The sequence below is a fragment of the Artemia sp. Qi Xiang Cuo genome, chromosome 11 (assembly GCF_049724085.1).
Source record: "Artemia sp. Qi Xiang Cuo chromosome 11, ASM4972408v1, whole genome shotgun sequence".
Taxonomy (NCBI): Eukaryota; Metazoa; Arthropoda; class Branchiopoda; order Anostraca; family Artemiidae; genus Artemia; species Artemia sp. Qi Xiang Cuo.
In genome coordinates this window covers 60351002-60374040 of record NC_142804.1, presented here as the reverse complement: position 1 = coordinate 60374040, position 23039 = coordinate 60351002, and the positions used below count along the sequence as shown (strand labels likewise).

Below are 23039 nucleotides of genomic sequence, written 5' to 3'. Positions count from 1 at the left end.
TTAGTTTTAGTTTAGTTATAGTTTAATGTTTAGTTTTCTTTTAGAGTTTTAGTTAGATTTTCAGTTTAATTTATTTTAGTTTTAGATTAGTGTTTAGGTTTTAGTTTAGAATTTTTAGTTAGTTTAGTAGTTTAGATTTTAGTTAGTTTAGTAGTTTAGTTTTTTAGTTTAGTGTTAGTTAGTTTAGTTTTAGATTAGAGTTTTAGTTTAGTGTTTTTAGCTAGAGTTTAGTTTTAGTTTAGTAGTTAAGTTTAGTTTTAGGTTAACGTTTAGTTTTATTTCAGAGTTTTAGTTGGATTTTCAGTTTAATTTAGTTTAGTTTTAGATTAGTGTTTAGTTTTAGTTTAGAATTTTTAGTTAGTTTAGTAGTTTAGATTTTAGTTAGTTTAGTAGTTTAGTTTTTAGTTTAGTTTTAGTTTAGAGTTTTATTTAAGAGTTTTAATTAGAGTTTTAATTTAGAAGCTTAGTTCAGTTTTAGTTTAATTTTAGTTTAGTTTTAGATTAGTGTTTCGTTTTAGTGTAGAATTTTTAGTTAGTTAAGTAGTTTAGATTTTAGTTAGTTTAGTAGTTTAGTTTTAGTTTAGAGTTTTATTCAGTTTAGTAGTTAAGAGTTTTAGTTTGAGTTATAGTTTAGATTTTTAGTTAGTTTTAGTTTAGAGTTTTAGTTAGTTTAGTTTATTATTTTATTAGTTATTTAGTTTAGATTTTTAGTTTATTTTAAGTTTATTCATTACCTTTTTTGTTAGTTTAGTTTTAGATTAAAGTTTTTGTTTAGTTACAGTGTAACTTAAGAGTCTTATTAAGAGTTTTAATTTAGCTTCCTATTTAAGTGATAGTTTAATTTTAGTTCACTGGTAGAGTATTTTTTAGTTTTAGTGTATAATTTTATGTAGTTTAGTTTTTGTTAGAGTTATAGTTTAGTAGTTTATAGTTTAGAATTTATATTTATTTTAGTTTTTTTAAGTTTATTTTTAGATTAAAGTTTTAGTTTGGCTAGAGTTTTAAATATGAGTTTTATTTTGAGTTTTAGTTTACTTTTAGTTTTTTAGTTAAGAGTTTTCGTTTTACATAAGAGTTTTAGTTAGAGTTTTAATTTAGTAGCTTAGTTCAGTTTTAGTTTAATTTTAGTTTAGTTTTAGATTAGTGTTTAGTTTTAGTTTAGAGTTTTAGTTAGTTTAGTTTTAGATTAGAGTTTTAGTTTAGCTAGAGTTTTACCTATGAGTTTTAGTTTGAGTTTTAGTTTACTTTTAGTTTTTTTAGTTAAGAGTTTTCGTTTTACTTTAGAAATTTAGCTAGAGTTTAGTTTGGAGTTTTAGTTTAATGTTCTAGTTTAGATTTTATTATTGCTTAGTTTAGTTTTAGTCAGTTTATTTTTAGTTATGGTTTTGAAGTGCCTAAAAGGGAAAATAAAGGCCGTTGTTCTTGTACTTTCTTCAGTGTCATAACGTCAACTAATAGTCTTATCTACTGTTCACTGGAAGATATACTGTAATTTCTTTGTTGAAAAATCTTGGTGACTACACGAAGATCCTCGGGCGTGCTCTGATTAAGATCCAGCAAAATGTAACCGTATGGCTTGCTAGTCGTCTGAGTGTACGCTGACAACAGAAATTTTGGGGCGCTGGGGTATATCTGTTTATTGAGAGTTATTAGTGAGCTAGAATCACGAACAACTCGATAGATAATATAGAGAGTGCAATTCAATGCAAGAGTTCGCATACATTTGCTCTGATGAAGCAGATTGTGTAGAACCATGGTTATGGAAATGTGTTCATGATGAGATCGGACAGTGAGCTGCTGTAGCATTTTCTGTGAGAACTGTTCAATGGATTCAGCCAAATCATCAATAATCAGCCACGAGTTCGATTCAATACTATTGAAAACATCAAGTCCCCGTATGAATTGTATTGGTATGGTTGTGGCAATAGCTTTTATTTGGTCATAGGACTCCTGCCAAATACTATAGCAATAGTAGATTTTTTTCGGCTTTTCCAAAAACATTTTATCGCAATTTTTAATTATTTTAGCTAAAAGTGTTATTTTCCCTGACATTGAGGGCCCATACAGAAACGATCTGAAGGGTGTTTTAAATTGATACATGCTGTTGACAACAGTCAGACTACAACTAACTGTAAATCATATGTGTCCAATGAATAAGTAGTAGCAATAATTTTTCCGTTGATCTATCTATTCAAGAGCAACAAAAAACAATATTTCATGGCAGCATTTATTTCGACAATATGAAAACAAATATTTGTTCAACATGAACAATGATAAAAATAACACTTGTTCAACAAGAACCTGACAAAATTTCATGGTCAACATGAAAACTCTATTTGTTCAACATGAACAATGATAACACTTTATGTACAATAAAAACACTTTTTGTCCATCAAGAACACTTATTGTCTTTAAACACTTTTCTGTACAACACTTTTGTCCATCAACAGCACTTATTGTCTTTAAACACTTTTCTGTACAAAAAACACTTTTCTATACAAAAAAAACACTTGAAACATGAACTAGCACAGTTGAACATTACAGTGAATTTAAAGGTGCCCCCCCGGGAGCCGGCCGCGGGAAGGGCCCCCCCCCACCCCCCGGGAGCCGCGGAGGAGAAAACAATAGTTGTCGTCACTGCAGGTTAGTGGTTGGGTTAGTTGGGTCAGTGGTGGTGGTGGTGGTTAGTTAATTTATGAGCAGGTTAGTCAGATTAGGTTAATTTATCCAGACCAAGTTGATTACGATAGTCTATGCATTCAACTCGATCTGAAATACGATAGTGACCATGAGGCAGGACACTCACACCATTCTCGAGCACATAAACTTTGTCAGATATACATGACATTGCATTTTTTTCCACTCTCACAGTGTAATTTATATACTGTAGAGAGCGAATTATAAGCAGTTGTGCTCTTGGCACTTGGCTACTTTCTAAACAGTCTCTGTACACGCTCATGTTGAAATTGCTCTTTACAAAATGTGTAGGCACCCCTTTACAAGCCTGCTTTTCATCCCCACTATGTGTTTTAACGCAATAAACTTTGGGGCCCAGGAATACCCCCCTGGATATCAAATCACTCCCCGTATCTGATTTTAACATTAATAGTTGGTTGTGGGCTTGACGTTTCACCAACTCGGGGTAGAGGGATGGATTCCAGTTGGTGAAATCCATCCGCGAGCTGATGTGTTCCCCATTTTCTAAATCACCCAATAAATCCTCAGTCCTATTTACCTTTAACAGCAGATAATCTGTATCCACCCAGTAATTTTGAACCGTCCCCTCTCATGGGCAGTGCGCCTTGAAAAAATTGTAAGAGAACGACAACCTGAGTTTTTTTTAAATATATAGTGCTGAACTACCGCCTGCTATATTCTTGTTCAGTACTACATATAGCTTTTTCCTTTTTAGAAGAACCATGCTAGCCTCTATGCTCGTGAATGATTTAAAATTGGGATCGGCAATAATTCGTGCACACTCTAGAGGGTCAGTCACGACGTCGCAGCGAGATTTGTTACGGACGCTTTCACACATTTTGCCAAAAGCTGAATTTAGAATGAGCTTGTATAAATCCTTCTCTACCTTGGAATTTGCCCTAGGACGTTTATCAACAAAAGTATCGATGAACGTTTTCAAATAAGGTTTCTAATTGAACTGCAGAACCCTATGTATTTTGGTGATCTTGAAACCATTGTTCACCATCCAGTGCAAAAGCACATGGTGAACAACGATATTCTCCTTAGGGTCCAAATCAGCAATCCGTTTTTTTTAGAGGGGGTCCAATGCATCCCCATATCCTCAACCAGTGATCGATTGTAGGGGCTCAGCGAGTTCCTGGTCACTGGTCGATTGATACAGGGAAAGACAAAATCTTTGACTGAGTCGTGAAGTGCCAGTGGAATGTGACCGTCAATTTCAAAGAACCCTCCCTGTGGCCCGTTGTCCTCGACGGTGGTAATGTCGGTGAACTCACAAGGATTCTCAAGCCATTTATACTTGCCACACGGCAAAGAGTAGTGGGACATTGCCGAGGGGTATAACGAGTTCATGTCCAAGAACACTGCATTTGACTTTACACCGGCGCTTTGTCCGCTCGGATCGGTTGATAAGACGCGGTCCCCGTGAAAAACATACCCTCCCCTCATTGAATGTTCTACAGAAAGGTGTTGATCTAAATCTGTGATTAGGCCTAGTTCCTCATTACTAATTTTCAAAATTAAATCCAACACTAAATTGGGTATGGAAAAATAATAGCCTATATCTAACCCGAGCTCTGAATAAATTTGGTATGTATTCTTACAGACTATATCCAACAGAGTTAGAACGTCACTGGCCAAGTACAGTCTACAATAATCTCACCCATTTTTACAATTTCCCATAACCCACACTTCCTTGTAAAATTCTGACTGGTTTACTGTTAAGATGCGACCGACTTTTGAATTGCATAAGGTTCACAGCAGAAGTATTGTTTCCCCACCAAATTAACTACACGAAAACCAACAATAGAATACATACATGTCTTGACATGTTAGAAGTACATACATTTCACAGTCTGGAAAGAGCTGATTAAGAAAATGAAAGCTATAAAAAACATCACTTTTCTGCACTAGAATCAGTTGACTCAATGCCTTGGGAAAAAAACTAAAAGAATCTAAAAACCTGATTTTATTCCAGCACGTACGCCCATTATCCACTACCTGCCATTTCAGCTCGAGAAGCAAAAACTTCTCGGCCGATTTGGGAATAATGTAATAGGTAAATGAATTATTCACCCCTGGACTGTCTACTCCACATCCCTTCCTGTGCATACGTGCCAGTGCCGGTCAAATAAATTTTAAGTCATAATTAGAGTTGTGGATAAAAACAGGGATAAAAAACTGTTGACTAACATCTAAATTACACGATTGATGCGCTACCCCCCCCTAAAATTACTACCCCCAGATGATATTTCCTGCCACAAGTGATCATGGTCTCTGACTTTCCCCCTCCCCCTCATTTCCCTTTAGTCCCTTTATCCACCTCTACAAACTCCCCCTTACAAACCTAACATATTTTTTTATTTTTAATCGCGAGACGATCCTCCGCAGACAACACCATTGGATAATGTGTATTTCTCAAACGAGAAATAGCGCCATTAGCCGTGCCAATTAGTTTAGTCAATGCCTTGACCATGCACTCGTTCTCAACCACTGTCTCAACTATTTTTAACAACTGCATGGTATTAGAACTATCTCTTTGCGCGGGAGAACGAAACACTGCAATGGCTTGATGTTCTATGATTCAGGTTGGAAATTGAGGGTCATTCACCTCCACTAGCTTAGCTTCACAGTCTAAAGACATACTGTTGCACTGGAGAAGGGTGTTTTGATAATTTTTAAAGCGTAAAATGCCCCTATCCCCTGAACCCGTTTCCACTGTCTGATAGCCATGCCGTCTACAGTGCTTCATATGATCCCGTAGTTTTAATTCACTCCAAAATCTAGACAGGCATGTTGGACAGTAGAAACGGGCACTCTGTTTCTTACCCTCCCCCAGAACTCTACTAATATCTGTAATCGGATTAAAATGGCCAATTGCATTTGGTTCACTAGGTGGTGTGTATAATAACCAAACCCAATGTTTAACCAAATCAACTGACGGGCCCCTTACGGGGATAACCACCCCCTTCTTTTTAGAACGAGCCCCATCTTCAAATTCAGTTTCGTAGTGTACCACAGTAACGCCGATATTTAAATAGACATTAGCCCTTTCAAAAATATCAATAGATCGTAGCGTTGCTGGGTATTTTCCTTCCAAACAAGAGAAATCTACAATTGGGAAATTGGACCCGTCCTTCCCATGTACAGCCCAGTGATCTAAATTCGTCTTGGTAGCGTCACGTGCTAGAGGCTCGAATGCTGATATGAGGAAATCATACATGAAACATTTTTGATCTGTTTCAAAACAAATCTTCTGGACACCTTGACAACATACTAGATCTGGATTATAATTTAAAAAGGCATCCCTCTCAGACCTAGCCCCCCCCCTCTTAAAATAAAATCTTTCTTAAATTTACAAAAATTTACACTTAAATTTTCAATAAATAAAACTACAGACCCGCTCCCATTTTCGTTATAGTTCTCGAGATGCGCTATAATTTGCCCTACCCACTCGGAAAAAACTCCCTAAACATTTTTTAAATTTGGATAAATTATGCGCATCTCGGAATGTATATAATGATAATAAACTTCACTTGTCCCGTCATTTAAATAAAAAACCTTTAAAACAATAGAAACCTCATTTGAATCCTGACCTCCTCAAAACTGAATTTGCTTCGACAGCGCTGCACGATTTTTATCTAACTAGTCCTGCACAATTTCTACAGGATTAAAAACAAAATTTCCTCCCATTAGGGTATTAAATGGATCCCCAAACATTGCAGTGAAAACAACTAGATTATTTAATATTGAATTTGACAATTGAAAATCGGGAAAAGTTGTAACCTGCTCTTGTACATTACCCCCTCCCCAAAGTTGTTCAACAATATTTGGGGTATGCTCCACTCAGTTGTTTGAAGTGGAAGTAGGAAATCAGTGTGAAGAGGGTTCCCAATTAATTCGTTGGTGAAATCATCTTTTGTAGGGTATTTGGACTTAGCAAAGGCAAGTCCGCCTCTGGACTAGGAAAATTGCGTTGCTCAACTGTGCTAGGTTTTACATTGAAATAATTAATTAGAAAAACGTAAATATTAAAAGGTATTTCATCAGAGTTAATGATACCATGCCAGTCATTGATAGCTGATGTTTCATTGTCATGAAACTCCATTGCCCCTTCAATGAGTTCTTCCTCTCCTTCACTCGATGACGATGGCGAATATGGGACCAATGCTCCAACCTATAAATGAAAAATAGCTTATTTTCAAAGTGTTCAAATCATCCCTACTGTTTTAAAAATTCGGATTATTATTTAAAGTCAACGCTTAGTAGTAGCATTTGGTTAATTCAACTGAAAGCAGTCAATTTCCAACTTAATATATTTACAATCTAAAACATCGCTTTACATAGAAGGCGGCAATTTGTTCAAAAATAGTTTATTTTCAATGTGTTCAAATCAGCATTTTTTTTTTTTTCGCGGTGCTTTTCGGGCCCACAGTACATCCCGTGGCGCTTTCTTGGCCTGCGGCGCATCCCGCGGTGCACCCAGCGGCGCTTCCCCGCGGTGCTTCTTGGGCCCGCAGCGCTTTTCGGACCCCACCACGTGGCTCCCAGCCCCCTTTACAGAATGCTCGTCAAAAGTTGAAATATTCGCTATTTCTTTCTAATTCCATACAGATTCAGTGAACTCATGAGTTTAATTATTGTATCCCGTCGCGCGCGAGTGTTCCGATTTCCAAGATTGAACTTCAGACGAGGAAAATGCTGGGAACCGTTAACTTGGTTTCCCCTCGCTAAAATCTTTGGCACGATAGAAAGTTATTTAGAAATATTCAGTGTAAATTACGAGATCCATATGTGCAATAGATAAATGGAATAATCTCTCTCTTAAAACTATGTGAAAAAAATAGCATTCACAGAGTTTCAAAGGTATCTAAAACTATATGTGATAGTGAAGAGATAGCAACAGAGAAAATAGCAAAGATTAGAAAAAAGAGCGGTTTCTTTGCAAAAAATTACATTTAGATATCTCTGAGGGGGGGGGGGCAGAGAAAATAATGGTTGGGGGTGAGGGGTTAATATCTCTGTGACAAGTTTTTATTGGAATTGAAAAATAGTGAAAAGAAAAGACTAAAAAACATTGGAAGTAATAGATATGTATCACTATAAGATAGGTAGGGAAAAAATGCTCACATTTCCGTATCCTGGCTGCACTTGGGTGCCCGAAGGTCCAGGTAGTGCGTGTTGGAGGGCGGACGGGCCGACGTCATTAATTTCTTGCGCAGATTGGGCTGCGGCTTGTACAGTAGGACCTGTGATGGTACGGACTTGTGCAGTCGAGCCAGTGATGTCATGGGCTTGCACAGATGGCTGCACTTTGGCCGGCAGTGTGGAGCTGGGGGGTTTCGGCCAACGGCCATATTGAACAACTGTTACAGGGGCTGCCTCACCCTCTCTTGCTTTCTTACTAGAAGGTGGGGCACCTTCTTCACTATTTGCATTACCCCTAGCTCTCTTTACAGCTGGAGGGGCCGAAATACATTCTTCATAATTAACCTTAAAAAGAAGAGAAAAAAATAAGTATCAAAATAATTTTCCCCTTTATTTTAAAGAAAGAAAGTAGTACCCCCTTCTACAGAATTTATTGTCAGACATAATTTGTCTAGAAAAGAATTTATCTCAAAGAAGCCCCCTCCTCCACCCTTTTTCAGCAAAACAAAAAGTAAAAATTTCGCGAGGAATATATTAGGCCTAGAAATCAAACGTTTTTACTAGACAACTTGTAAAAAAATAAATCACGACAATCAGTAGTCTATAGCCATAGGGTAGAAATCATTGTTTCTATTTTTACCATTTAGAAAAATATTAAATGTTCCAGTCTATAGGCTTTAAATTAGATAAAAAAAATATCGTTAACCCAGCGGCCTATAGACCTAAATTTTGCAAACATAGGTTAAAATGCTATTCAATTTACACATAATATAAGCTTTATGCAACTCCCAAAGACTTTTCTTTCTAGCCCTGCATATCAGCATTGCACAGTTTGTTTTCATTTTACAATGATGGCGATAGAGTTGAGGCATTGCCCCCTCCCTCTTACTTTTACATAATTTACCTACAACGATGCTGTTAGAAGTGCGGCATTGCCCCCTCTCCCCCCTTTTACATAATGTCCTAAATATATTGTTAGACCTTAAATTGAAAATAATCTGTTTCACCTCCAAAACAGAGCATCACGTCTGCGCTTAATTATTGCAAATGCATCATAGTGTTTTAATTTTGACGGAAGAATAGTTCCTTTGACTTTGGCCGTCGCGTTCGTAAACACAGAGGGAAAAGGGTGACAGCTAATTTAAACCTCGCATAGAGCCTTGTGTCAAAACAGAGCGACATTTTCTTTAAAAATTGACAGAAGTCAGTAGACACTTTAAATCACATTAGAGAAAGGCTAAAATTTAACGAAACGAAAATTATTTCTATTTGCGAGAATTTTGGTTGTAAATCAATGGGGGAGGGGGTTAGGTTTCGAGGGTAAAAAGAATATTTTATGTTTTCTATCGAGTATAAAGATTGTATAGTGATGTTTGTACTAGAGTGGGGGGGGGGATTTACCTGAATATACTGGAGGGTGACCAAGGAAAATAATTTTATTTGAAAATAAAAAACAGGAATTTAACGAAAAGATAATTATTTCTATTTGCGAGAATTTGCTTGTAAAACAATGGGGGGGGGTTAGGTTTTGAGGGTAAAAAGAATATATTTTACGTTTTCTATCGAGTATAAAGATTGTATAGTGATGTTTGTACTAGAGTGGGGGGGATTTACCTGAATATACTCGAGGGTGACAAAGGAAAATAACTTTATTTGAAAATAAAAAACAGGAATTTAACGAAAAGATAATTATTTCTATTTGCGAGAATTTGGTTGTAAAACAATGGGGGGGTTAGGTTTTGAGGGTAAAAAAAATAAATTTTACGTTTTCTATCAAGTATAAAGATTGTATTGTAATGTTTGTATTGTATGGGGGGGGGATATACCTGAATATACTGGAGGGTGACCAAGGAAAATAATTTTATTTTGAAAAAAAAAAATTTACTTACATTGCAAATTGAGGTTGTCATGGCTTCTAATTCATCAAATGTATCCATTGTTGTTTGAACTATGTAAAAATACTTTCTGATAATTTAATCACATTGCATGCCCGTTATATACGAAATCTCAAGGTCAAATTGTTATGTAAACAAGCCCTCTGATTGGCTGAGAAGGAAACACGTGATCTAACTGTTTCCTTGAAACTCATAACATTCGCTGAGAACATACAACAACAACATGATCTTGAAGGAAGTGTCAAAGACCTGTCCCCATTAGACTCACTAATCCATCAAAGTGAGAAAGTTCCTTTTTTTTCATTCTCACTGACAAAAACAATAAAACAGACATAAATTACTGTTGACATCCATGAAAAACATCAAATAAATTGACCAATACACATAACCGTCCATAAAAACATTCATTAAAGTGAGAAAGTTCCTGTTTTTTCAAGTGAGAAAAATACTGTTTTTCCATTTTTACTGACAAAAACCATAAAACAGACATAAATTGCTGTTGACATCCATGAAAAACATCAAATAAATTGACCAACACACATAACCATCCATAAAAACAACCATCAATGTGAGAAAATTCCTGTTTTTTCATTCTCACTGACAACAAACAGACATAAATTATGTAAAAAAAAGTTGTAGGTGGCAGCAGGGGTGAGGGATCGGAGTCAATAAGGCATCTCTACTACTAGCCATTTAAATTTCCAATCGAATGAGCCCTATCTGAAGTTTCCACGACAACGTTGTCTATACAAACCTTATATGCCTAATTTCCAGAACTTAAAACTACGTTTAATAAAATGGCTGTCTCAAAATTTTGATTGGATGTGTTTGGGGGAAATGTGGGCTTGAGTGGGGGGTTAATTACCCTCAAATCACTTTCGAATATTAAAAAGGGCCCATCCCTTTGAATTTCCAATCGAATGAGCCTTTTTTGAAGTTTCGACGACACCGCCTTCTATAAAAACTTATGTGCCCCCAGGGTATAACTCGAAACCCTTACCTTGAGGCTTGTGGGGGAGTGTCCTCCTCAATAACATATTTTCTATCTGGAAATCAATTACGCTTAACAAAATGGTTATCTCAAAATTTTGATTGGATGTGTTTGGGGAACGATGGGCGTTGGGGGGCTAGTTGCCCTCCAATCACTTTCGACTATTAAAAAGGGGCACTAGCCCTTTGAATTTCCAATCGAATGAGCCTTTTTTGAAGTTTCTGAGACGCCCCCTTCTATTAAAACCTTATATGCCCCCAGGGTATAACTTAAAACCCTTGCCTTGAGGGTTGTGGGGGAGTGTCCTCCTCAAAAACATGTTTTCTATCTGAAAATCAACTACGCTGAACAAAACGGCTATCTAAAAATATTGAAGGGATGTGTTTGGGGGAATGATGGGCGTGGGGGGGGGGTAGTTGCCCTCCAATCACTTTCGACTATTAAAAAGGGAACTAGCCCTTTGAATTTCCAATCGAATGAGCCTTTTTTAAAGTTTCTACGACAACGCCTTCTATAAAAACCTTATATGCCCCCAGGACATAACTTAAAACCCTTGCCCTGAGGGTTGTAGGGGAGTGTCCTCCTCAAAAACGTATTTTCTATCTGAAAATTAACTACGCTGAACAAAACGGCTATCTCAAAATATTGAATGGATGTGTTTGGGGGAATGATGGGTGTGGGGGGCGCTAGTTGCCCTTCAATCATTTTTGATTATTCAAAAGGGCACTAGACTTCTCGATTTCCAATCGAATGAGCCCCCTTTTGAGTTTTTACGACGACCCCTTCCATATGAAATGCCTCTGGGAAAAAATAATAGTAAATAAATAATAAAACATTGGAGCCGTATGGCCTTTACTATAGGCAACGCTACAGCGTTGCCTCTGATTATTTATTTATTCATTTATTATTTGTTTCCCCAGGGGCACTTCATATGGAAGGGGTCGTCGTAGAAACTTCAAAGGGGGCTCATTCGATTGGAAATCGACAGTTCTAGTGACCTTTTTAATAGTTGAAAGTGATCGATGGGCAACTACCCCACCCCCCATGTCCATCATTCCCCCAAAAATATCTAATCAAAATTTTGAGATAGCCATTTTGTTCACCGTAGTGGATTTCCAGATAGAAAATATGTTTTTGAGGAGGACACTCCCCCACGACCCTCAGGGCAAGGGTTTTAAGTTATGCCCTGGTGTCACATAAGGTTTTTATAGAAGGCGTTGTCGTAGAAACTTCATAAAAGGCTCATTCGATTGGAAATTCAAGGGGCTAGTGCCCTTTTTAATAGTCGAAAGTGATTGGAGGACAACTAGCCCCCCCCCCACGCCCATCATTTCCCCAAACACATCCAATCAGAATTTTGAGATAGCCATTTTGTTCAACGTAGTTGATTTCCAGATAGAAAATTTGTTTTTGAGGAGGACATTCCCCTACAACCCTTAGGGCAAGGGTTTTAAGATATGCCCTGGGGGCATATAAGGTTTTATAGAACGTGTTGTCGTAGAAACTTCAAAAAAGGCTAATTCGACTGGAAATTCAAAGGGCTAGTGCCCTTTTTAATAGTTGAAAGTGATTGGAGGGCCACTAAACCCCTCTCAAGCCCACCTTTTCCCCCAACACATCCAATCAAAATCTTGTGATAGCCATTTTATTACACGTAGTTTTAAGTTCTGGAAATTAGGTCTTTGAGGATGACAACTCCCCAACAGCTCTCAGGGCAAGGGTTGTAAGTTATGTCCTGGGGGCTTATCAGAGGCGACGCTATAGCGTTGTCTATAGTAAAGGCCATACGGCTCCAATGTTTTATTATTATTTACGTATGTATTTATTATTTTTTTATCAGAGGCACTTCACATGGCAGGGTCGTCGTAGAAACTTCAAAAGGGGCTCATTCGATTGGCAATCGAGAGTTCTAGTGCATTTTTAATAGTCGAAAGTGATTGGAGGGCAACTAGCCCCCCCCCCACGCCCAGCATTCCCCCAAACACATCCAATCAAAATTTTGAGATAGACATTTTGTTAAGCGTAGTTGATTTCCAGATAGAAAATTTGTTTTTGAGGAGGAAACTCCCCCGCAACCCTCAGGGCAAGAGTTTTAAGTTATGCCCTGGGGGCGTATAAGGTTTTTATAGAAGGTATTGTCGTAGAAACTTCAAAAAAGGCTCATTCGATTGGAAATTCAGAGGCTAGTGCCCGTTTTAATAGTCGAAAGTGATTGGGGGGCAACTAATCCCCCTCTCACGCCCACCTTTTCCCCAAACACATCCAAACAAAATTTTGAGATAGCCATTTAGTTAAACGTAGTTTTAAGTTCTGGAAACTAGGTCTTTGAGGAAAACAACTCCCCCACAGCTCTCAGGGCAAGGGTTGTAAGTTATGCCATGGGGGTATATAAGTTTTGTATGGACAACGTTGTCGTAGAAATTTCAGAAAGGGCTCATTCGATTGGAAATTTAAATGGCTAGTTCCCTTTTTAATAGTCGAAAGTTATTCTACGGCCACTGACACCCCTTCCACGCCCACCATTTCCCCAAACACATCCAATCAAAATTTGATATAGCCATTTTGTTCAACGTAGTTGAAAGTTCTGGAAATTATATTTTTGAGCAGGAAACTCCCCCCATGGTCTCCAGGGCAAGGGTTATAAGTTATGCCCTGGGGGCATATATTGTTCTTATGGAAGGAATGCTCGTATAAACTTCAGAGAGGTGTCATTTGATTGGAAATTGAAAGTTCTGGCTCACTTTTTAAGCGTCAAAAGATATTGGATGGTAACCAGCTTCCCCCTCGCGAACCCTTTTTTCCCAAATGCATCCAGTAAAAATTTTAAGATAGCTATTTTTTTAAAAATAGTTCAAAGATTATAAAACAAAAATTCCGGTGTCGACAAAACCCCCAGGGCCCGGGGGCAGGCGTTTTAAGTTATGTCCTGGGGGCATCTATGGGTCTTATGGAAGGGATGCTCATATAAACTTTAAAGAGGTCTCATTCGATTGGAAATTGAAAGTTCGAGTTCACTTTTTAGGAGTCAAAAGAGGTTGGAGGGCACCTAGCCCCCCCTCCACCTCTCCCTTTTTTCCTCAAACCCATCCGATAAGAACTTTGAAATAGCTATTTTCTAAAATAGTTCAAAGACCATATAACGAAAACTCAGGGGTCAACACAGCCCCCCAGGGGCAAGTTATGCCCTGGGGAATATATGGTTCTTATTGAAGGGGTGCTCGTAAAAAAATTAGAGATGGCTCATTTGATTTGAAATTGAAAGTTCTAGTTCAGTATTTTAGAGTCAACAGACATTGGAGGGCAACTATCCCCCCACGCCCCTTTTTCCCCAAATGCATCCAATAGAAGTTTTTAGATAGCCATTACGTTAAAAGTTGCTCAAAATTCATGTAAAAAAAACTCAGGTGTCGTCACAACCCCCCAGGGCCCGGGGGCAGGCGCTGTAAGTTATGCCCTGGGGCATATATTGTTCGTATGAAAGGGAGTCTCGTATAAACTTCAGAGAGGGCTCATTTGATTGGATATTGAAGGTTCGAGCTCACATTTTAATAGTCAAAAGAGATCTTATGCAGCTAGCCCCCCCCCCCATGCCTTCTTTTTCAAAACCCATCTGATGAAAATTTTGAGATATACATTTTGTTAAAAATAGTTCAAAGGTCTAATAAGAAAAAATCCGGTGTCAATAGAACCCCCCAGGGCACAGGGGAAGGCGCTATAAGTTATGCCCTAAGGGCATGTATGGTTCTTATGAAAGGGATGCTCGTATAAACTTCATAGAGGGCTTATTTGATTGAAAATTGAAAGTTTTCATTCACCTTTTAAGAGTCAAGAGAGTTAAACTAGCCCATCCACGCTTTTTCCCCCAAACCCGTCCGCTACAAATTTTGAGATAGCCAGTGTTTTGGAAATTGTTCAAAAATTAGATAAAAACAAACCCCCCCCAGAGCCCGGGGGATAGGCGTTGTAAGTGTTTTCCTGAGGCCGTATATAGTTTTTATGAAAGGGATGCTCGTATAAACTTCAGAGGGGGCTCATTTGATTGGAAATTAAAAGTTCAATTTTTAAGAGTCAAAAGATATCCGAGGGCAACTAGCCACCCCCCCACACACCCTTTTTCTCCAAGCCCATTCGATAAAATTTTTAAAATATCCATTTCATGTAAAATAGTTCAAAGGTCAGATAAGGAAAACTCCTGTGTCGAAGCAACTCACTAGGGCCCGGAGGCAGGTGTTATGAGTAATGCTCTAGGGGCATATATAATTCTTATGGAAGGGATGCTCGTATAAACTTCGGAGAGGGCTCATATGATTGGAAATTAAAAGCTCTTGTTCACTTTTTAAGAGTCAAAAGAGATCGTAGGGCAACTGACCCTCCCCCCTCTTCCACGCCTAGATGCATCAGATAAAAGTTTTTAGATAGACATTTTGTTAAAAATAGTTCAAAGCTCTGATAACAAAAAACTCCAGTGTCGACACAGCACCCCCAGGGCCCGGGGGTAGGCTTTGTAAGTTATGCCCTGGGGGCATATATGGTTGTTATGGAAGGCATGCTCGTATATACTTCCTAGAGGGCTCATTTGTTTGTAAATTGAAAGTTGTAATTCATTTTTAAGACTCAAAAGTGATTGGAGGGCAGCTAGCCTCCCCCACGCTCCATTTATTTTTTTCCCAAAGGCACTTCATATAGAAAGGGTCGTCGTATGAACTTCAAATGGGACTCATTCGATTGGAAATCGAGAGTTCTAGTGTCCTTTTTAAGAGTCAAAAGTAATCAGAGGGCAACTGGCCCCCTCTCCAAGCCCTTTTCCTCCATATACATCTGATAAAGAATTTCAGGTAGCCATTTTGTTAAAAATAGTTCAAAGATCATATAAAAAATCTCTTTTACGTATGGCCATTTTGTTAAAAATAGTTCAAAGGTTAGATAAGAAAAACTCTTGTGTCGACACAACCCCAACCCCCAGGGCCAGGGCAGGCGTTGTAAGTATTACTCTGGGGGCATATATGGTTCTTATGAAAGGAATGCTCGTATAAACTTGAGAGAGGGTTCATTTGAATGGAAATTAAAAGTTGTAGTTCATTTCTCTGAGAGTGAAAAAAGATCGGAGGGTAACTAGCCCCTTCCGCCCTCCACGCCTTTGGGTGTATCGGATGGATAAACCCATCCGATAAAAATTTCTGGTGACTATTTTGTTAAAAATAGTTCAACCATCAGATATTAAAACTCCAGGTTCGACACATCCCCCCAGGGCCCAGGGACAGGCGTTGTAAGTTATACTCTGGGGATATATATGGTTCTTATAAAAGGGATACTCGTATAAACTTCAGAGAGGGCTCATTTGATTGAAAATAGAAAGTTCTAGTTCACTTTCAAAGACTCAAAAGATACCGAAGCTTAATCTAGTCCCCCCACGCCGTTTTTCCCCAAGCCCATCCGATAAAAATTTTGAGATAGCGGTTTTGTTAAAAATTGTTCAAACATCAGGTAATAAAAACTCCGAGGTTGACACAAACCCATTTTTTTCGCTTTGATATTGTTACTTTGATATCAGTTTTGATTCTTTGATGAGTATTCGATTTTTTTTTTTTAAGTTTGATTTTGAAATAAGGAATTTTTAAAAACTTGAAATTTTTTGCAATAAAAAACGAACAAAAATTAATTAGAAAAAAATTTCTGAAAAATAAGTTTTCAAAGAAAAGTAAAGGCCATTTTAAACTTAAGCTCAGCAGATACAAATACCTTTTAAAATTCAAATTCAAAACGATCAGACATTACTATTAAAGAATAAATGAAACCCTAAATGAACAGAAAGTAAATAAACGATCATAGCAAAAACATACAATAAGTAATAATATAAATGAATAAATAGATCTTAAAGCGTGTAATGCTTAGATTGAATATGAAAATCAAGCATAAGACAAAAAAAATATTTTGTTATTGAAGTACAAATAAAACTTAAAACGAACAGAAATTAAATAAACAATCAATGCAAACAAACATACAATAGATATTAATGTAAATTAATAAATAAATCTTAAAACGAGTGAAACTTAAATTGAATATGCAAATCGAGTTTGAAGCGAACAAAAATCACAACAAACAAGAGTTTGGGTATGACCTACTTCTCTCACTGTAAAAGTCTAAAACCTACTGCGTCATTGGCGCTTTACTGAAAACTATATGCGTCTTGATCAGTCTTGGAAAGTAAAAACAACATTAAATTGAATATTTGATGTATATTGATATTAATTGTTGAAAGATCCATCAATTCAAGAATTTATTTCACTGTAATTGTATTTTTATTTTCAATGCTGTAAGAACTGGAAAAGAAAATATTTGTAATATAATCCGTTTTCATTTAAGTGCCAATGACGCAGTAGGCTTTTGGTTTTTATTTACAGTTAGGAAAGGAGGTAGTATCTAAACACTTGTTTGTAGTGAAACTATATTCGTCTTTAACGACTTTAAAAAGAGCTAATAAATTAAACTGAATATGATGTATAATGATATTAATTGCTGATAGCTTATCAGTTCAAAATTCTATTGTAATTTTAGTGATTAGTAGCAATATAAACTGCAAAAAAAAATATTTGTAGTAAAATTCATTTTCATTAAAGCGCCAATGACTCATTAGGTTTTAGACTTCTACAGTGAAAGAAGGAGGTCATACCCAAACTCTTGTTTATGGTGATTTTTGTTCGTTTTAAGCTTTATTTGCATATTCAATTTAAGTTTCACTCGTTTTAAGATTTATTTATTAATTTACATTAATGTCTATTGTATGTTTGCTCGTATTGATTGTTTATTTAATTTCTGTTCGTTTTAAGTTTCATTTATACTTCAATAGGAAAATATTTTTTTGTCTTATGCTTGATTTTCATATTCAATCTAAGCATTAGTCGCTTTAAGATCGCTTTAAGATGTAATTTGCATGATTATAACCACAAGAACAATGAAAGTAAATAAGAAATTGTCAGGGTTCCCAAAAGTCAAGTTGTTCACATTTATTCGATAATTTTATACAAATATTTTTATAGGGCGTGTTCCCAACCCTCTGCACTGCCCCCTTCTGTGCAAGGGAATGTAATTTGTTGAATTACGGTTCAGTTATTTCTACAATAAGGGCTTTTGCGCCACAGCAATCTATTAAAGACTTAATCCAAAAAAATTCTTCGTGACCAAAAGAGATCGGGGGTGGAAATATCCCATATCCCCCCTTCTTTCTATGCATTTCCCAAGTCTCACTGAGTTGGGAAATTGTCGGAGAAAAATACACTTCGTGGAAAATGCATCTCTTCTTGTTGAAAATGCGGTTTATAGAAATAAATATTATTTAAGTGGGATCCGCTCTTGGGCTTAAAAGGTCAAAAAGTATTTTTTTTACTTTTCCTTCTTATTTGTATTCCATAAATTTTCGCATCCCTTCATTAATGGTTGATGAGGCTCTTAGAGATATAAAAGTTAAAAATTGTCACGTTTCTCATATCAGAACGATAAAACATTTATTTTTAAACTTGGAGGAGCAAACTATCTTCTTTCAAATTATTTTTGCTACATTCACAAAACTATCCACTAATTAAGGATTCTGTATGATTTCTAAATGCTTCTTTGTATACTTTTCAAATCTGAGTCTTGTTTCAGATTTAAAAGCATACTTCTTTTTTTATTTATTGACATTATTTTTCTCTAGGGTCTATCAAAAGTACAAAAGCCTATCCCCAGAAATTGTTCCTAACGTATTGAGCATCGATGAAGCCCGCTGCTTTCGCTTACCTATGGAAGTGGTGTGCGATCTTCCAGAGTTGCGGGTAAGTAAATCACGAGTTTTGAATGTTATAGACAATGACAATAACCGCTTAGCCGTGTACACACCATGCATGTGACGAAAATTGTAAATTTTTGGATTACCGAAGACAGTGAAAGTGGGATCTTGTTGTGTGAAATAGTTTGGTTGAAGCATTAGCGATGTGCATCGTAAAAGACTAGAAAAATTGGAAATTAAATTTGTGATGAAAAACTATTCACATATGTGATTCTGCCGTTGGGAATGGCGGGTGCCGAGGTTAAAAAAAGAAATGAGAGTTGAAACTCAGCAAGAATAACTATTCTTGAAGAACTATTTTAGTTTTTGATTGCAAAGAGTTTATTATCCATTCTTGTGTCTTAATCCTTACTTTAATACACTTGGGGATGTAAAAAGCTGTGAGGTAATCAAGAGCTTTACGCTATATCAAAAAGAGAAGCAAAAACTCGACTTGGCCAGATTAGCCTCTGAAAGACTCATTTGTATTCGTGATATATTTCAGTGAAACTGAAAAAATATTCAGATTCTTCTATTTGACTAACCTCCCAACAATTATTTATCATATTTGAAAAACAACCTGAAATTTTGTTTTTAGCCATATTTTTCCAACAAAATGTTTGGGTTGCACCAGTTGAGATATACTTTGAAACATTAAAATTATCCATACATGAAGTGGTTATGATGACCAAGATAAAATGTATTTTTTTTCTAAATTTTGATTTTCTGTGAAAATTTACATTTTTAACCACAGCCCTACTACTAACAATTCATAGCAGCATAAAGCCACCACCACTCAACAACTTGCGCGCTCCTCCTTTTTCCAAATATATGCTAATTTTCACTCCCCCCAACCACCAAAGAATTTCCTGCTCCCAGTGAATCCTTTCTTTTGAACACTTCCCAGCCTATTTGGGGCCGATCTTTTTTTCGTTTGACCACAAATGAATGGCCAAAAAAAACACAATCTTTTGACAATCGGTCGTCCTTAATTAGTAACGTAACTGTGGCCTAGCCATCTTGACTTATTTTTCATCATTTATCAGGAAATGTATGAAATAGATCTGAAAAATTTAAGAAGAGAGAGGTCAAGGTAAAAGAGATATGTTGTGAAGTGTATTTTATGGTATTCGGGTGGTGTAGTCGTAGATGCCTTTATTCTCCCTTTATAGGGGAGATAAACTATGGCCCTAAGGTATTTAAACTTTGGTAGCGTGCCTTAGGCTATGACCGAACTAATGAGGCGTACCTGCTGGGTATGTTCGAGGGGCTAAAGGTAGATTGTATAGAGGTTGTCCATAACACAATACTTTTATTCAGTTAACATATAATAATAACAGATATATATTTTCTACTGGGACTGGCTGTCCCAAGTAGACCACAAGTCTCGGAAAAACTACAATAATATATAATAAGATACTTATACACTTACAATGATCCGACAAGATTCCAAGGTATTTCTAAAAACAACAGACCAGAGGTCAGTCCGGCATAAAATCAGTATAAACAAAAAATGGCGAAGAAAGGAAACGAGGACAATTAACAGCCAGTGAAAAAATTGAAAAATTATGCAAATATTTCGGTCAAGACCTCCGCTTGACCGTCCTCAGTGCAGAATAAAACTGATAAAAATTTAAAAACCAAACCTTAAAATAAAAACACCAAACTAAAATTAGACGACCCTTTCCTAGTAACGGTGAAAGGGTAACTGAATAAAAAACACAAGTCTAAATGGCATTTCAGAATTTAATTTTGCGTAAAGCACTTTTAAAGGCTGATCGTTTTCCAGTTTGATTGTTATCGGAGACTCTATTCGATTGCACAATATAACTTTGTGGATGTATGTAAAAACGATCAGAATTAATAATTTTGTCATAAATGGGACTTAGAAAAATTTCTCCAGTGTCTCTATTGAGAGCTACCTTTTGGTGAATGTGCTTTTTTATTTCAACTGCCTCCCTGAAAACTTGCGTGAGACCTTTAACGGGGGCAACGATAGAGGCCTCATCAAACAAAATGAAATGGTGTGGATTCTCGTACACATGTTGCGCCAAGGCGGAATCAAAAACCTCAGGCCTTTGGCGTAACCTCATTGCCTTGTCGATTGAGGACTTGTGTTCGGATAACCTCTCCCCCAATTGCTGTTGGGTTCTACCAACATAAAAACAGCCACAAGAACAAGGAATTCTATAAACACCACTACCCAGAATTGTCCTCGTTTCCTTTCTTCGCGATTTTTTGTTTATCATGATTAGGCAGTGTGGTCTCAGAAATTATTTATAAAATCAGTATCAGTCTAAATCTGCCCCTTCCCATAAAATGTATCTTTTATACATTTTTATCAACCACACCTACATTTTTATCAACCAACGCAATAGCTAGGAAGTGGTGATTTCTCAATTTCCCGTTAAGCAAAACTTGGCAGGATATATTCCTTATCTTAATAAAAAGTGGTATTTCTAAACTTTGTATTTGCGTCTTAATATATTTTTAGTAAATTCATAATTGACTAAATTAGAAAGCTTTACCACAATACTCCCCATTTAAAGAAGATTTGTCCCAATTCTCAATATTTTACTTTTAAAACAGCTTAATTTTGTTTACAGCTATTATGCTGTCATCTTTGGGTCATTATGTGCATATACCCTCAATGCGTTTCCTTAGGGTCATGTTTCTGGTCCAATATAGGCCATGTTCTTTTTTTTGTCGAAGGATTTCTATTTGAAATTCATCCTTGCTTCTCTTTTTCTCTGTCTCTAGGACTGAAAAATACTCATTTTACCCTTCTTCATATGCATCTTCTGTTTTAACTTGACCCCAAACATTATATTAGTGGTTTTGCTTAAATTATATTTCAAGTTATATTAGAAAAGCTTATGAATTATTTGAGTTTAAATTTAATTCACATTAATAATTTAATTTATCTGTGTGATGTGGTTGATATACCGTTTATTTTTCGTTTTAGCATTGCCTTGGATAATTTACACATAACATTTTTGCTTTTTAAATTTTCACATATTTTTTTTCCAGCACACAGCGTTTTGACATATTTTAAATACATAAGCCATTTGTGCTATGTATTCCACTATCTTGGTCTAAAATAGGTTCCTATTTTATCTTATTTTCTGAAGAAATTTTAATTAAGTCGGCAATACTGCTACAGTTTCGAAAATTCTAGTTGATCAGGTACCTTTTGGCTTCTGATGGTATAAGATTATAGTACCAGATGAAATTGAAGTGGCTTCAAAATTTGTTACCTCCCATAAGTGCGTCAAAGAATCATTGAAAAAAATGGATCCGAAAGGATGCTACGAAAAATTTGTATTCCAAAAAAAAAGCTAAGGCTGTATCTAAAATAAATACTCACATTAGAATACATATAAAGCATAAAGTTTTACATATATAGTAGAAATGAAACACTCAATTTCGTAAAGTTTAATTACTTTTATTTACTTTTCTCTCTTTTAATTACTTCAAAAATAATATTCCGCTTAAATCGAAATATTATGTTTCTTGCTGGATTATTCTTTCAAACTTAATACTTAACGGATTATTTCACAATAAAAATTATTTATACATTGACTCGAAGTCAAACATTTACATAAAACACTAAATCACTAGTTAACTTAAAGTAAATTAAAACATAGTATATATATATATATATATATATATATATATATATATATATATATATATATATATATATATATATATATATATATATATATATATATATATATATATGTACAAGCATTGTGTAATAGCTTACACAAGTATTTTTTTTAATTTGCAAAACTCGATAGGATATTTAACTACTGGTTAAAACTTAAAACATTTAAAAAAAATGAAACACGGTATAGACTAGCATTGGAATTAATTCCAATTAGTGTTTTATGAATTGCTTATGAAGTATTAATGTAGAATACTTCTTGAATGATAAAAATAAAAAAACACAAATACTCAACATATTGATTCATTATATTTACATGGATAGTTTAGGTTACATATATATAAATTAACAGAAGTTATGTTGATACATAACTTAATTGTTAAAAACAAATAATAATTATGTACTCTAATAATTTATTTAATCAGTGCTATATTTACTTTATTTATACAACTTTTAAATAAGTCCGTAAATACTTTTATATTATAAGTCATAACTGAAATGAAAATATTTAAAAAAAAGACACAACTCCAACGAATAGATTTATGCTCTATAACTAGGAATTGTCATTAGCATCCGCATAAGGGTTTGGCAGGAGTTAATATGATATAACTTTACTATTTACTTTTCTATATTTACAATTTTTTTTTTTACGGTAACAGTTCTATATTGATAAAAGGTTTTAAAAAAACCATTATAACCGAAGATATTTTCTCAATTTAATTTTTTACCCTATCCAACTTTTCCCATATACGACTATATACATTTTCTTATCTTTGTTTTACAATTTTGGTTCTATTTCGAACCCACTTGTCTCATTAACTGTCATTAGCTTACTAT

The 23039-nt window shown here is 35.7% G+C and overlaps 1 protein-coding gene across 1 annotated transcript in view; it reads left to right on the top strand.

The window, feature by feature from the left end:
* Cib2 (Calcium and integrin binding family member 2) overlaps window positions 1–23039 on the top strand; it is a 61084-nt gene that overhangs the window by 20361 nt on the left and 17684 nt on the right. Inside the window, exon 3 of the mRNA XM_089096931.1 lies at window positions 18422–18539. Coding sequence (XP_088953057.1) covers window positions 18422–18539 — 118 coding nt within the window. The remainder of the gene's footprint in view (window positions 1–18421; window positions 18540–23039) is intronic.